At 38.5% G+C, this 17,635-nt stretch overlaps 1 protein-coding gene across 1 annotated transcript in view; it reads left to right on the top strand.

Annotated features, from left to right (window-relative positions):
- Positions 1–17,635, top strand: part of REV3L (REV3 like, DNA directed polymerase zeta catalytic subunit) — a 113,266-nt gene that overhangs the window by 30,825 nt on the left and 64,806 nt on the right. The window contains exon 2 of the mRNA XM_042811614.1: positions 14,901–15,090. Coding sequence (XP_042667548.1) covers positions 14,901–15,090 — 190 coding nt within the window. The remainder of the gene's footprint in view (positions 1–14,900; positions 15,091–17,635) is intronic.

Here is a 17,635-nt window from a genome sequence, read left to right as displayed (position 1 = left end):
AGCTTGAAATCTATTAGCTAGTGGGACTTTAGGGGCAAGGGGGTGTCTTCTCCTTTTGCCTCAAGCAGAGACAAAGTTTCAGTCTTCCTCACCCTGCATGTGTTTACTCTCTGTCAGGGGGAAGCCTGCTTATCTTATTCCTCTAGCCGAGCCCCAAGACAGAGCTGCCTACCTGTGCTGCCACACAATACTAGGCATCAATCTCTCTCTCAGACTGCTGGGTATATCTCAACCAGGCAACTTCCTCTCTCAGCTTGGTCAGCTACTCAAGTTGGGTGTGCCTATACCCATCACACCTCTCTCTTACCTTATTCCTTGGGTGACCTGCAGATTCCACAGCCAAACATCTGGGCAGCTCTCTTGCTCCTCTGGAGGTCCATCTGGTACAGGTATCAGTCCAGAAAGGCTGTGGACCCTTCATCTGTGTTTCTGCCTCAGTCTGTCTGCTGTGCTGAGTGGTCACCATGTTGGTATTAGGATGTGCTGAACTCAGCAGAGGCATTTTCATAGAAAATTACATTGAGAACTGGGTAAGCTCCTTTTAAAGTATGGTTTATTGAATGACAGTGCTACCTAGCAGAAGAGAGCTATCACCTGAGAAGTGCACCACGCCCTTCTTGTCCCCCACCATGTGAATTGCCCTTACAACTGTCTGCACCACATCCCGTTCTTTGTGCTCCTAGAGCTGCCTTTGTAAGCTCAGGGAGTGGCGATGCTGCTCCTGGCCCTGCTGCCACCGTGAGGAGGGCTAATGGTGCCCAGCATCTGCTCCCTGTCAGGCACGCCCCTCTCCTGCTGAGCCAATTCCTTGCTTTGGCGCAGAATGCATCCACCCCGGAGCTGAGCGCCTTGCAGGAAAGTTGTTTTCCATTCAGAAAGGTAATCAGTAGTCTGAGATGTGCTGGGCAAAGAATTTCAGCAGCTCAAAATGTAACAGACAGAGAGATGACCCTGTAAAATAGGAATAGCTGCATTGGCTGGTACTACATTTGCAACAGCTAGTTCTGAATAACACTTCAAAACATTTCTTAAAGAATGCAGACGTTGCTATAAATACCTTGTCTTGGCAAACGGAGCATCCAGTCTACACAGTCTTTACAGCCACTCTGAAGGTTATTGAGTGAATACAAGACAACCACATGAAATGATCTTGTACAGGCCAAGCAGTCTTTGGATACATGCTTTCTGCAAAGCCTCAAATGTTTAAATTTTCTTTTTTTACTGCATCACTGAGACATAAAAAGGCCTTGCAGTTCTAATTATGTGAAGAACTAGAGCAGTGTGTATGTTACCAATTAATGACTGTAACGAGCGTAAGATAAGAGCGCTACAAAGGCTGGGCATTCTTTTTGGAAAGAAAGGCTGGAGCAGGCAAAAAGCCATGAAACCCTTCAAGTGCTGCCAAGAGACAGCAGACTTTATAGTAGATGAAAAGAGGGGGATGGATGCTTAATTCAAGATGAGGAAGTGAAGTAGTGTGTTACAAAAGAAACCGAAATAGGAAGTAAGATATTTAATAGCATTGCAAAATGTGAAGAATAAAATAGTAACACCAGCTGTACTACTGAAAGAGCATTCATTTGCATGTCTTGTAATATGTAAAAGAGCAGAAGAAGGCATAAAAAGATCATGTTGGAAGACTGACAGGCACTGTCCATGTGTTGACTTTAGTGGTGTAGATCTTGTTTACCTGGAGTGAGGAAAATAAGCCCACTTTGTTAGAAACTGCAATTGAGGGTGTGGTGGTGACCTGAGGGCTTTATTCACGGTGGAAGACAGAAAGCTAAAATATACTCAGTTTGCTCCTACAGTAATGCCTCCTGTTTGTTTCCATGGAAAATATAGCAGCTCTTTATTTTTTGGGGTGACAGCTGAGCATGGCTGTCTGGAATAGGCTTTTCTTTTATGTCACTGTCACCACTGCTGAAATGCACCACCCACCGCCTCGCTGTGCTCACATCCACTGTTTGGTCTCCATGAACATTCAGCAAGCATCAGTGAATGTTGGTGGATGCCATTTTTTCTGCATGGAGGAATTTAACAGCACACCTTTGCTTTGTCTGCATTTGCATGTTAGATACCATTCAGTCAGACTGCTCCTCTGCTGCCATGTCATATGGTGACAATATATAACAGCACATTGGTGGGAATGCTCAACCTCTACAGCCATACCACCACCATCTCCCCCTCTGATGTTGTGGGCCAACATGACGAAATTGAAGGCATTGGTTTTGGAGCAGCACCAGTAGATTTATTTGAAACACAGTAGATGAATCTGTAGGAATGTAAACAGATGTGGTTTCACTGACTTTGAGTTCCAAGGACTTATTTCCTTGTGTAAGTCTATTACCCTTGTGCAATTTTTGTTTCACAAGCAGGCTATCTGATAACTGGATGGCAAGGAAGATAGAAGTAGAGAAATAGCATTACTGTTCTGTGATTGCTTTCTAACACAATATGGTAGTGTAAAGGAGGAAGAGAAATCTTTCGTCAGAACAAAAATATGCTATAACTTCATTATTGGTTTTGAAATGCTGCTTTACTCTCTGCAGTTTATAGTTATTTTTGCATGTTGCACAGTACCTCAAGTTAGTTGTGAATATCTGTTGATGATAAGTATGGTGAAAGCTATTATACTGGAGCTGAGAAGTTCAAAATTATCTGGGGGTAAAAGAGGCAGTGAAATTGGGTGTGGCTTTTTTGTTGTTGTTATAGGAACGTTAGAATTGCTCTGGATTTACACTTCTGTGAGATGAATTAAGGTTTAGACCACCAACTTTGAGGAATACAGCTTCTGTAATTCATCTGTGGAGTTGCTCCATAGAAATGAATTTGGCTGGGGATTGATTCATAGCGAAACAGAGCCTGCTTTAAGAGTACCAGCTGAAAGTAGTTTCTCTTGTGTAACCCTGGGGGTCTTATCTCCAGAATCCTTAAGGAAAACTTAGAATAAGGATTTGAGGAATGTGCGATCTCAGTTTATAACATCTTTTTAAAAAGTAAAAATGAATTAGAGCATTTAGTCACTCTGCCTGCTTGCTGTAATTTCTTGTTCCCACTGTTGGAAATGCTTTAACAATCTGTGCCTTTTGTATATGGCCTATCTTGGAAGACTCATGAACCAGACATATCTGTCACCGACGTCTTTGTAGATAGATTGCTTGTAAAGTGTACTACTTTCTTCTGCTTTGCTTATCATATCAATACAACAAACGTATACAGTGTTTATGTCATTATGGTGTTCAATGTAAGTAACAGTAATAGGTTTAACTTATGGAAAGTTTGTGGTTAAATAAGTTAATGTTGTGTTGAAAGTTTTTGTTACCTTAGGGACTGGGATATATGTGCTCTTATATGAAGTTAATATGAGTAGGTTGAAACTTCTAGTTTGAGTAAAAGTTCAGAGCAGAAATTTTTGCCTGAAATGCTCTGAAATCTTCTGTTAAAATTGTGGATTACTTGACAGCAGGTGTAGTTTGTTAACACTAAGACTTGCTTTACTTGGTTGCCTTTTTCAAACCTTCTGAAAAAAGTTTTAGGATGCAGAGGCTTACAGCTAGAACATCAATTTATTGTCCATTAAAATAGATTCAGGTAGCGAGAAACAAACTCAAACATAAACTACGCCTTTCTTCCCTTTTTCTTAGGCTCAGCTTCACTCCAGACTCCTCAGACCACACCGCCTCATCCTATAAGCCACACACAGGGGATGATGGGAGAAGGTGGCAATCAGTTCGTTTTCACTGTGGTTTCTCTCTGCCACTGCTTCCTTCCATCTGTCACCTTCCCTCTGCTCCCGTGTGGGCCCTTCTGAGTGCTGCAGGGGAAATCTGTTCCTCCTCCTTTCTTTGATGTTGGTGTTCCCTCTTAAGCATGTTTTCCCAGAGGTACCACCAGCTTCAGTGATGAACTCAGCTGAGCTCTGCGGTGGATCTGTTGAGGCCAGCTGGACCTGTCTGCCTCTTCTAACAGAGGCCACCCCTGCTGCCAGCACCTGGATGTATAAACTAGTGCAGTCAGTAGTATTTAGAATATGGTTTCTTCTCCTATCAGGAAGTTGTCTCTACTATTACTGTCATGTATTATATAGCCCTTTCAAAAGCTTGGAATAATTTAAAAGGTGTGTAAGGTAAGAAAGTACTCCTAGTACTCGTTAAAGTACTCCTTAAGTTGTCACCTCTCCAAAAAATGTTAAGCTTTGAACAAATAACAAATTAAGAACTTATTTCTTTAAAAGTTAAGCATGATGGGTCTGCTCCATGATGGGCCTTTCCTGGGCTGCAGAGAACTTCTCTGTGCCTGAAACACTTCCTGCCCTCCTCCTGCACTGACCTTGGTGTGTGCAGGACTGTTCCTCTCAGATTTCTTATTCCTTTCTCCCAGCTGCTGTAGCACAGCAGTTTTTTTCTCCATTCTTCAGTCTGCTCTCAGAGGCATCACAGTTCAGCTCTAACAGCAGCAGATCCCTTTTGGAACAACTGGAGCTGGCTCTGATCTGATGTAGGGTGGCTGCTGGGCTCTGCTTGCAGAGGCCACTCTAGCAGTCCTCCTGCTACCAAACCTTGCCATGTAAACTCAGTACATAAAAACATCACTTATTCTTGTGGAGCATGTTGTCTAGCTTCCTGGTAGAGAAGTTGGCTGAGTTGAGACAGTTATGTGCTAACTGGAGGTCTTAATGCAAATATAGGAGAAAAAAAGTCTAAGAAGTACTCACAGAGTTAGTTTCTGGATGAAGAATTGAGCAAGAGAAAACAAACAGAATATGGTGTCATTTATTTGTTAATGTAAACAAGTCTGGCTCATGAGAGTGTTTATATTCTGTACTGTACCACTTCACTGGGATTACACAAGTTTGGTGGTATTCATGAATTTATAGTATTCAACATTTCCATAAAGTGTATGTGGAAAGGTAATGTCGATGAAAACAATGCTAACCTCATCATGTTGAACTTTGGGGTATTTTTTTCCTAGAATTTAGAGCAACAGTGTTTGGTAATATATTCCCTGCCCTCCTTCTCCAACTATCTAGCTGACAGAAATGTCTCTTCTATTTAAACAAAAATCTTTGCACTGGTTTAGTCTGATGGAGGGAAATTGTGATTAGAATTATGCACACTCCTTACGGAACTTGTGCGTTTCCATGTGTAAAGATCAGCATCTTCAGTTAACAACCAGCAAAACTTGTTCTCCTTTGGTTATATATGAACCAATAGCCATTTGTGGATGATTAGTTTTTCTCTGATCAAGAAATACTAATAAGATAGCTAAGAGAACTTGTATAGGAGTGATAGTTTGTAATGAAAGTTAGTTAAAGGAAATGGGGAAGAAGAGGTGTGACTACTCCTCCTTTTTCTATGGGCTTTTGTTCATCTTTTACTGGATGTGGTAAAGCACGCAGACCATTAGTTTATTGGGAGTAAGAAAATATTTTGTATTCAGCTATGCTTTGGTCATGGAATAACAGAATTGCAGGGGTTGGAAGAGATCTCGAGAGATCATAGAGTCTAACCCCCTGCTAAAGCAGGTACCATACAATAGGTCACACAGGTAGGTGTCCAGATAGGTCTTGAATATCTGCATAGAAGGAGACTCCACAGTCTCTCTGGACAGCCTGTTCCAGTGCTCCGTCACCTTTACTGTATAGAAGTTCTTCTGCATGTTAGTGTGGAACTTCCTACATTCAGGATTTAGGCCACTACTCTTAGTCCTGTCACTATGCACCTCTCCTCATCCATTTGCCTCTCACCTTCTTTTAGATACATACAAGCATTTATTAGATAACATTCCTTTATTCTTCCCAGTTGGTCAAACATAGTCTGCCTCTCCTGCATTTGAATGGCTACTTTTCTTATTGGAATAGTAATTTGGCCTCTATTTTCTTCCTACGTGTGGTTATTTTAGCTGGTGTCATAGTGATTTTTGACACTCATCCTGAAAACATTACTGATATTGTCCAGATGCTTACAAGTGCTATCTGTTAGTATAGGGAGCAAGAATAGCATTTCACACACAGCTCCTTTTGTAGATGGGTATTTAATACCAAACCCAGACTTGTATGTCTGCTTGTTTGTACTAAGAAAAAAATATTTTTGCTGTATCCCATAATTTATCAAGCTCATAAAGAATGGTTTCTATGTAGCTCATCCTTGATCTTTGAGGATCTTAACTGAAGTGAAGGACATTGAAGAAGGAGACTTAAGGCATTTTTAAACAATCTTCTCTCTTTTCAATTTTCCTGGTTCTGGTTTGGCTACTTGACAACAGATTTCGTGTTTTAGGTTTTTTCAGTATTCTCTAGTATGTACTCAGCTATTGCATTTGATGTTAACTGTGGGCAGTTGTTGCTCCTTGCTGATGTTGTACCTTCACAGGTGTGCCATCCTACAAATGGCTAGGTTTTTCAGTAGTATTTCTGAAATTGAAAGCAGTGTTATTTTCTAATGTCACATTCAGAAAGTATGTTAAGAGATTCAAGAAAAGAGGAACCCGTTACATATTTCCAGATTGAAATTTAAAAAAGAAGTTAAAAATTCTCAGTAGGATGAAGGCTTATTTCAGCTGGTATTTTCCATCGGAAGTAATGTCTAGTGTGTAATCTAGGGTGAGCAACTTCAGAGATTATTTGTTCTGTAGATACCTCACCGTTCAAAGTATCTAACAGAGTTTGGCTCTCTCTGACAATCTTATGACTTTCCAGACTGGTGAGGCAGGTTGTCTCTTACACTTCATGTTTCATATAATTAAGATAATTTAGATTTAATGTTAAAAAAAAAAAAAAAAATGCTTGCAAGCAAATTAGTTGGAAATATATCACTTGGAGATGCAACAGCTAAAGTGTATACTTATTCTCTCCATTAAAAACAGTGTTGCAAACATAATTTTGTTTGGTGTTTCCTGTGCTATCACCATTGAACCTCTGAGCAGTAGAAGCATTCCAGGCTTCTCAAGACCTTGGGACCATCTGTTAGTTAAATAATTGCAGAGGTATTTCTTATTTGGAAAATAATGGATCCGAGAAAGCTTGTGGACTTATTGTTTGAATCTAGAAAGTGACCACAAATCTGAGCACAAAGATTCCTTTATGCACATTAGTTTAGAGGGGGCTCCCCCAAAACAGATTTCCTTATCTGCTTTTAAAAAACCACTGGGGTGGTGTGATATTTATTACAGATTTTCATCTTTGTTTTTAAGTACAGAAATCTTCCTCATACTGTTGTGGGGTTTTTTTTGCCTTTTTTCTCCTAGCACAGTTAGTTATCGTGTATGTTTGCATTCCTTTTTTAACGTATTTGAAAATTACAATTTGGATGTTCTGCTTTTATCTTTGTTTCCCCTTTAGTTCAAGTGGAAGAACAAGTTTGTTTGCTTACTTTGCTTGTTGCACTTAAGCTATTCTGTAGTTAGAAGGTGGAGGTTATATGTTTTTCATATTTTCAGGTTGTTTTGATTTTCCTGATGCAAAAGTATTAAAGAAAGCTGTACAATTTCAGAGTTTTGAGGTAATCTGCTACTCTTAGAAGAGTACATTCAGTAGTAGGATTCTAGGCCTACAAATTGCTCATGGGAGTTAGTTTTCCTTTCACAGAGACTTGCTAAGATAGATGTAGTATTATCTGCAGTATAATGCTGCTGCTTCTTTGGGTACTTTGTCCTATGTCTTTTAAGCTGTTGTACGCAAGCCATCTTTTTCCCTCAGTGCTTTTGTAGTATATTTATCCTTTAAACAGATAATTCAATATGAAAGTACTGTTACCTCCATTTTGTGAAAAAGTACATCACCTACAGTAAGTAATTTGAGCCACACGTGAAATCTCCCTAGGTGGGAAGTGAACCTCTTCTCTTTGATTATTGGCTATGTATTAATTCAATATGCACCAATCATACAGAGATTCCTAATTTTAAAGAGAAAGCACAGTCCTCCTCGCTAAGGATCTCTACATCAAGGAGAGGAATAATCAAGCTGTAATGAATCACAGGCCCTCATTTTCCCAATGGATGAGCTTTATGTTTTATTTTTTTTCTTTTTATGAATGTAGAGGTATTGGTTGGTAGAAGGGAGGTTGCTGACTGAAGAATTATAAGAGTCATACGTCCATACCCAAACACTCCATTTGGGTTGAAACACATTTAATTAAAAACTGTTTATCTGTCCCTTTTACAAATGCTACTGAAATAAATGTTTCCATATATGTTAGAGACTGAAGGCTTTGACACAAATATGTAACCCTGTATGTGAAATATGGTCTTTGAGCTCTTTTCTTGAGTGTTCAATACATATTTCTCCCTTTCTTAGCACTCTCTTGGAAAAAGAAAATGGCTTGGTTTAGGATTCTGGGAAATGCTGAGATTTCATTGAAGAATTTACTTAAATCTACTATTAAGGGACAGTGACATTAAAGGATTGAACTCTATATTTTTAAATGGCATGGCACATTTTAAGAGGGAAGTACTTTCCCAAGTTATGCTAGGGGAAGGATTTAACTTAATCAAAGTGTTACCTGACTTATTTCTGAATTCATGTATCAGTGATGTTCTTGCTTTCTGTGAGAGTCAAAGAATGATGGCCTCATTCCAAAGGTTGTATTGCCAGTATAAAGTAGTCAAGTCTTGTCCAATTTCAGTAGCTCAGTATTGAATATTCAGTGATCAATGTGTTGACAAACTCACTCCACTGAGTGAGATGGTTTAAGTTTAAAGTATTATTTAACTTGTGCAGGAGATGCTCACATTGCTCCTAGCTTGCAATCAGAACGGACTAAAAGCACTCTTGCTATGACTTGTTGTTTTCTGAAGATTCTTCCTAACTCTTCTTTTTTTCTTTTCTCAAAATTTTTAACATGGATAATTGAACAATTACTTGGAAATATCTTGTTTATCCTTTAAAGATGCCAGTGTCATATCTTTTGTTTTCTGTTGAGTTTGCTTTACTGTTACAGTTAGAGGAAGTGTATGTGTACTTTGTGTGTTCACATTGTTCTTCTACTAATACAGTCTATATTTAATTAGCTTCGCTACTTTGCAAAACTTAATGTACTGCACTTAAAGTACTCTTAATAGATTTCAAGCATATGAAGTCCTTTGTCTTTTGTCTTCTACATCCTTCTCTTAATCTCCAGCCAGGATTTTTCTAAAATCTTGGGATTTTGCCATGTATTTAAGTGCTGCTACGTGCTCCTTTTTGCTCCCATCTTGTTGTATTGTACAGTAGTTTGGGACAAATGTGTCGTAGTTCAATAATTAAAATAACATTTCTAGGGAGAGCTTCAGCAAAACTACTTATTTTACTTACAGAAATGGATTTTGTACATTTATTCCCTATGGCTCCGCATACATTTTAAAATGGGATAATCTTGTTATGTTGCAGAAATATCACAGCAAAAAATGTTTGCTTGTAGACCATCACTGAACTTTACAGAAAAGTTGTGTTATCCACATTTAGTTTTAGTTTTCTGAATATGAAATGAGGTGATGTCTATTCAAAATGTTTCTAGTATGTCACACTTCAATCTGTGAGAGTTCCACAGTCAGTTCCTATACTAAAAGGTGTAGCATAGAAACCAAACAGCTTTGAGTTCTGTGTATAAAATTCTGGTCAAACTGTATTGCAGCTGTAGGTCATGTTCTGATTCATTTCTGGAAATGGCAAATGTAAGGATTTTGTGTTTTAGCATCATCCCGGCTCATGCATGAATACAGAGGCTGAAGTGTCCTTGAACTTCTTGCTCTTTCCTTGGAATCTTGAAATCTTTTCCGTGTGGTGATACAAATTTAAATCTACAAAGTAGAGTTTTGTCTGTAGGCTTTTGTTTAGGTCAGTTAAATGAGACACAGGGTTTCACTGTTCCTAGGTAGAATGGATCACAGAACGTAGTGGGTGGTTTCTTTTGGATGTTTTGAAACCAGTATTGACTTATGGCCTAGTAGATTCCTGTCTACTTTAGTATTGTAGGATATAAACTGCATTGGTTTAGGTTCATCTACATGCTGTGCTCAGACATTCCTCCCATGAGAGTGAAAGTCTTTTGAAAGAAATAACTGGAAGTGATAACTGCATGAACTCACCCATTGCTGGAGTGTGAATCCTCAAAGAGTTCTGTAGGGGTGGGCAAAAATTTGTCTGAGAGAAAATTTGTCTGTCCCTGCAGAGGGGGACTTGGGGAAAAGTTGGATTTGTACTGATCGTGTGTGCTTGCAGCCCAGAAAGCAAATCATGTTTCCTAGGCTGCGTAAACTGAAGTGTTGCCAGCAAGTCAAGGGAGCTGATTCTTCAGACAGGATCTCACAAGGGAGTACAGCATCTAGCCTGGGGATCTCCAGTATAAGAAAGACACTGATGAATTAGATCAGAAAATTTTACTGTAATGGGAGGAAGCACTGGAAGTGGTTAACCAAAGAGGTTGTAGATGCCCCATCCTTAGAAATGTTCCAAGCCAGCTAGGATGGGCTTTGGGCAACCATATCTAGTAGGTGGTGTCTCTGCTTCTGACAGAGGGGAAGGACTAGATGATCTGTAAAGATCCCTTCCAACCCAAACCTGTCTGTGAAATTCAGAGCAGATGGACTTCCATCTTCTCATGCCCAAATACTTATAAGATTTTATAAGGTTTTTTTTCTGTTCCAAATCATCTTGTGTGGCTGAGCTTTCTGGTGGCTAGAAGAAATCAGTTCTTGCTTGTTCTTGATATACAATCTAGTAGTTTTGCATTCCTTTATCCTACTGGTTTTAGTTCTCTTAATCATATTGAAGTTTTCAGTTTCAGGCTTACTACAGCTTTTCCTTCTAATATTTTGAATGACAGTAGAGCAAGGATTATATTTGGTGTGCATTCCTAATTGTAATGCATGTAGCAACCATCTTCAAAAATCAGCAGGCTTGCTTTTTTAATCCATGCCTCATGGGTTTCAAGTACACAAAGCTATATTTGGTTTTAATACTTCAGTAACATTTTTTGTCACTTGCTTTAATAAGTGTGGGTTTAGCGCTATGTCTAAAAAAAAACCAAACATGTAAGGCTCACTTTGTTGTCTAAAAAATATATATATATATATATATTTTTTTTTTCCTAGTGTTGATTCATTATTATGTTGGCTATTCATCTATGTTGATGTTTGGTTGAACTTTTTTCTTCTCATAGAATGTGGCGAGTTTGCTAGTTGAGCATACTGTAGTATCTCAGGGCTTTGTCTGTTGCTCCTTTCCTGCGTTACAGCAGCACTTCTCATTCATTACTTCACTGCTTCATTCAGTGCCTGAAAAAAGCTTGCTTGTAAGCCACAGCTTTACTTCTACATATCTGTACATTTGCTCAGCAGCCCTTTTGCATCATGTGCTGGTGTGCTTGGTCTGTGACTTGCAGGTAACTCAACCAGTGCAGATCCCATTCTTTAACAGACTTTGGGCTATGGAGGGGCTATCTGGGCAGCATCCTCCTCCCGGTTGCTGGTTATCACCATCAACTGTTGCATTTGTGTACACATTATGTCCTTTTGTTAGTAGAGCCATCGTACACGTCGCTCTCAGATGCAGAGTAGTTGTGATGTACATGTGCTGTAGTGTGGAATACTGTTATTTGCTGAAAAGAGGTAAGCTCTGGAAATCACTGCTAGGCTTTCAGCTTTGCACTGAGAGACCGAGGAGGGCAGTCTCATAGTCTGCATGGCTAATGTGCTGTAGAGCACCACTTCCACTGATTCTTCACATTTAAAGAAAGCAGTGGGTAGGTGTAAAAACAGCAGCTGGTTGCTGTAAGCAGTCACTGCTGTTCCAGCAGTACAGATTTGCTTCTATCTGTATCTCAAAAAGACAAAAAAAAAAAACAACAATAAAGAAAGAAACATGAGATTTGACATGTTTAAAGCATAAAACGTTTTAACCTTATCCAATGCCAAGGCTTTAATTGATGTTAATAGGTATGTCTGTGTGGTCTGAGCTCCTTGGTGGGTAGATTTGTTTTCTTCTTGTGTCCCTACTGGAAGGAATCCCCAGAAATCTGTAGCGGCTCAGCACAAACCATGGCTGCTGCTCCTGGAGCCTGAGCCTCAGACACAATCCCGCAACTTCTGGTGCAATTCAGTGCTTCTACTTAAACGGTGGAAGCAAACGACTCAGTTCTTACACCAGTAGGGTAAGACTTGCGATAGTGTGGACTGTAAATAAAAATAGTATAACCGAATGTCATGAAAAATGAGTGAATACAAACAAGGATCAAAGTGAGTAACTGTACAAAACCATGTAACTTAACAGCTGCTCACCAGCTCGGAGCCTTCCTTCAGCAGCAGCTTGTTTGCTTTCCTGGCAGAATCAAAAAGGAGGGAGTGATTCAGTATGGATGGTTTGTAAGATTTCCCTGGATCTAAAAGGTTTGGTGCTTTGGTCACCTGAAAGCTGCAGTGTTTTCTGTGATCAGTTTGGGGTTTTTGCACATAAAGGGAGTGAAAAGGAAGGTGAGAGAAAGAAGCATAAGGGAGCTTTCTTTGTAGTGTTTTTGTTTTCAGCAGTAAAGTGATGTTTCAGATCAGCAAAAAATCTTAAATATTTGCAATTGAAATGAATGTACCTCTATTTTTAACTCACTTAACTTGACTAATCAGATGTTAGCTCTAAAAGAATTATTAAGTAATTGTTCTACTTAAATTGTCAGGAACCTGAATTTAAATAATAACTTAATACCATCCCCCTGGTTTATTTAGTCTGGTGCTTTGTAATTTTGTTTTGTAGGGCAACAATTTTATTATAATCCAGAATAGTTTGGCAGCCATTAAAGCAAAGATATTTCGGTGTTAAAAATAACAGGAGTTCAGAGCTTCTTGTGTAAAAATTAATGTGCAGATGTAGAACTGATTTGGCTTCACAAGTTGTAGGTAACAAAACCATGGACAGACCTGTATTTCTGCCAGAAGTTCTTATTCTATCCCTCCACTGTTAAGTACAGTTTGGGGTGAGTAGGTTTATTAATTTTTTTAAAAAAACCTCGGTAAGCATTCAGACAAACATATATGAGTAAAATTTGAATTTCTCTCTGAATGTGACACTTACATGTGTTTAAAACATTATTAAAAAGTAAACATAGGAAGAACTGTAAAGATTTAGACCACTTCTAATTTTAGTCAGGGGGAAAAGCCTTGTTTTAGTCAATGTTAAATACAGATGTGGAGAGACACTTGCATTTGTTGGTAACTTGATGCAGAACATTAATTTGTGAACATAAGTGATCTGCTATCGCTGCACAGATCAGTGCTCTCTCCATTCACATCCTACTAAAAAATGATCTCTCTCACAATGGGCAGAGGTTTTTCTGCCATGTAAAGCTGTTGATTCTGTCCTTCATTTTGCCATTTAAAGACTTGTAGTTCGTATTGTTTAGTTTCTTTAGCATGGGCAGAATTCATTATACATTATGACCTCAAGATTATGAATGTGTATTTTGGTGCTATTTAAACATTGCTGAAGAGGCTTGATGGGTTCAACTTCTAGAAAGTTTTAAAAAACATGACCTTGGAGAACATCCCATGTGCTAGCATCCTCTAAGCATCCTCTAATGTCACTCTGGGACATTACATGAGGGACCAGTAAATATTTAGAGAAAGAAAAATGGATCTGAACCCCAGTTTAAAAACAAAAATCTGTGCTGCTTATGATATTCGAAGGTACGTGTTTCAAAGGTGTAAAAATATGCAGGTGTCCTAGCTCTGCTCTGCTTGTTCTTTAATGGACCTACAGCTGTCATTACTGGGTGGCCAGTGGAGCACTAATGTGAGGGTGAATATAGAGGTCTATTTTCCGAGAACTAATCTCAGTTTGAAAGAATAAACTTTTGGAAATCTGGTTCATTAGAGTTGCAGCCACTGTGGCTGTGCAGCCTCTTCCCTAGTGTTTATCTCGTGGTTGATTAAAGCATTGCCTTTGGGCACTGCTGTACTGTCTTCATGCAGAGGGCCTACCTAGAAGAAATACAGTGTTAGAGACTTTGTCTGTATAGTTGGGTGGGAGCTACTGAATGATGTGTGCTGACACACAGTAGTTTTCTGTGAACCTTTTTAATTGACCGGTGAGAAGTCATGAAGACTTATGGGGGCTTAGAAGATGGTGAACAGGAGTTTCAGCTCAGGAGTGAATGCGGGCTGTGCTGTTTTGTGGTGAGGAAAGAACAGAGAACACACTTTACAGATGAGACAGATGAGGAGTGTAAAATATTGGTGGTATTTGGAAGAATTCAATCCCCATTGCTGTACTTACCTTGTCTGAAGCAGAAGCTTGAACTGTGGTCTTGTCTAGCAGTGTGGTTTTCATGGTGTTTTCTCTCATTCTGCTGTTGTTGCAGACTGATGAAAGCTAACACTAAGAATTATATCATTAATAGGCTAGAGATTGGCAGAGATGTCACAGGAATCAACGTTCCATATTCCAACTTATACCTTAATAACTAGGATATTCAATGACCTGGTGGATGGACATTCTTGGACGTTCTTTTTAATTTCTGAGAAGCTATATACTCAGCCAAGTAAGGAATGGAAAGAATTTTGAAATCAGCAAATTTTCACAAGGACTGGGAAACTGTTAAATCATTCAACAGTGAATGATTATGCAAAATTATTCTGAGAGTGATGTTGTCTTGTTATCATAAAGAAAATTGTTAGATTTTTAGATTTTTAGATGTTTAGATTACAACAGAATTTGTTGTTATATCATCTAATTTTGCCTGTTCCTTATTGCTTCAGTCAATAAAATAAATGTGAGAACTGCTCTGAATTGGTACTTTTTGTATTAACTGGATCTGAACTTATTTAATCAATTCATCCTGTCTGCAGTGCCTGAAAATAGCCTGAAAAATTTCAAATTCTGCAACTACTTAAATGAAGATGTCATTAAAAAATAAATGTTTGCCTTCTCTTTTTAGGTCAGAAGACTTGTCTCCACTTGCATGGTGTCTTTCCTTACCTCTATGTACCATATGATGGGTTTGGTCAGCATCCAGAACACTATCTCCGCCAAGTGGCATTCAGCATTGACAGAGCACTTAATGTTGCTTTGGGCAATCCGTCTTCAACTATACAACATGTTTTCAAAGTGTCATTAGTATCTGGAATGTAAGTATGACCTGTTAAAATTCTTTTCTTACTTGTTTTGAAGTGCTTTCTACTTAGTTCTATTTAGAAATACTTGGCACGGGCTTAGGTATGGACTCTTCCTTTCTCTTTATACTTATTTTTTTTCCGCCTTTTCCCCTCTGTCTGCCTTCATACAGGCCTATACAACTATTACATGCACTTTTTACTTGCTTTGATCTAACACAATCAACAGTTATACTTGACTCAAACATTTTGTAACTAAATTTGATCCTACTGCCTGTCGTTTTCCAACTGTTCTTTTGAGTATTTTTCTGCCTCTGCTACTATCACAGTATGTTCCTGACATCGTTTTCTACCTGTCTGGGGTATTCTAAGCTCCCTGTGACCAGAAGTGTCTTGCAGGAGTCTACCTCTAGGTCTTTTTTTTAAAAATTTTGTTTCACTAGTCTAAGATGGCACCTCTAGAAGATCCATCCTGGGTCTGTCAAGTCATGTTTTATGTTGACCCTTATGGCAGCACAGGGTGTGAACCAGAGGGTCTTAAACATTACTCACTTATCTGTCAAGCTGAATATTCTGCTTACATTACTCACTTGTCTGTCAAGCTGAATATTCTGCTTTTATTTGGTGTAGCTTTCTATATAATATTACTGATGTTAACATTTTAGGGATTCTCTTGATCGATTTTTATTTGACTTCCATAACCAAGGATTTTAAAGTGTGTCAAATCATGGTGAATAATAAGAAGCTGTCCTGAAGGAACACAGTTTGTATATGCATTGAATTTTTCACCTGCAAAACTGTGTAAATGCTAATTTCCCTACTATGCAGCACTACCTTTTACCTTTTACCTTTTTTTTTTTTTTTAATGGTCTTTTGAAATATATCCTTTCTAAATAGGTTTGGGAAGATAATCTTTCTGTTCCCAGCCAATTGTAGTGTTGTTTTCTCAGTATTGCTAGCAAAGTGACGACAGTATCTTTCTTTTACTTTTAATCAGGGCTTTCTTTTTGCAATAGCAGGAATGCTAACCCACCATATGTTTTCTTTATTTTTCCTTTTTTTTCTGAAAGCTGTATGAATATTGGCATAGCTGTTCATCTTGACAGTGTAGCCTGAGTGGATTAACCTGCCGAAGGCAGTCTTTTCTCCTTGAATCAGTGAGAAGACAGCAGACAGAGTAGGAGCCTGCCCTTTTTTCACCTCTTATGCCTCAGAGTTTCAAAACAGTCTTTACTGAAAATCACATGCTCTTTACTTCAGAGAAGTAAAGACTGATGTATTTTGTTTGCCTGCATAAGAGGCTAATGGGATGCCCCTAAAAGGAATTGTAATACACCTTAATCTTTTACCTGGGTAGATAGACATTCTTGTGTAGTAACAGAAATGTTTGTATTCTTCTGTTCTAACTGAAGCCAGATTTTGGTTGTAGATGTTGAAGTATCTCTGTGTTGAGAAGCCTGTATTTTTCTTTAAATCTTGAAGGTATCTTACCCATTTTTCTCTATATTAGTAGGAAAGCGGTTCTGTAAACCCTTACAGGTATAATAGGATGTTTGTTGTGTTAGCTTCCAAGCATAGCAAAGGTCCTTGAGTAAGCAGGTGAAATACATTTTCCTTCTGTTTTGCAAAGTTAAAGTAAGGTTTTCATATCTTACTTTGTAAGTTGTAACTCTTACTTTTCTGGCTTCGATGTCAATGTGAGTATGGGTCATTTACCTTGCAAGTGCTAACTTCAAAAAAGTTGCTCTCAATTCACTGACCTACAAGCATATTGAGCCATTATAACTCACTGTACGTATATAAACTGTCATTAAGTTTATTACTATTTATGTAAGAGAGATTGCTTCATCATACAAGATCTCATTTCCTCTTTTTCAGCATAACAGTTTCAGTTTTGTTGCTTCAACTTACCTCAGCTTTAATACCATGAACATTTTTTAAACAGCTCACTCTAAATGTGTGTATTTCATACAATTATAGAATCACCAAGGTTGGAAAGGCCCAACAGTCCAACTACCACCAATATTACTAAACCATGCTCCTTACTGCCAGATCTAAGTGTTTCTTGTCACATAGATATGAATGCATATGATCATATAAAGATCATCTGTATCGTTGAGTTTGCATATAATTTCGGGCTGAAAACCTTCTTATTACTTTTTTTTAACCATTGCAAGTAAATCAAAGCTCCACTTTTTAATAATATTTTACAGAAGTAACAATTGAATATATGCATACCAGGACTTCTGTTGAGTTCAGTTGTTATTGCTGCAAACTGTAGACTTCTTGCATTCACCCAATGCATTGAATTATGGCCTGTTTCCTGAACATGCTGTATTACAAGCATGTTAGATTAGATTAGCGTTCTTGATGCTGAAAAGTCAGTAATTCAGTCAAGTAGTACCAGAATTAATATTGCCTGTGCAGCCTCAGCTTAGCCTTGACATATTCATTATGACATGTATTCTTTAATTGCATTCTCAAATCCTATTTTCTTCAGGATTCATGCCTCATTTAGTGCACGAGATGACTAGTAATCACTGAAAAAGGGCAGCTATTC

Source organism: Centrocercus urophasianus, unplaced genomic scaffold, assembly GCF_019232065.1.
Source record: "Centrocercus urophasianus isolate 14NV4802_14NV808 unplaced genomic scaffold, USGS_Curo_1.0 seq_10, whole genome shotgun sequence".
Classification (NCBI taxonomy): Eukaryota; Metazoa; Chordata; class Aves; order Galliformes; family Phasianidae; genus Centrocercus; species Centrocercus urophasianus.
Note: the sequence above shows the minus strand (reverse complement) of the source record. Positions and strands in the feature narration are given on the sequence as shown.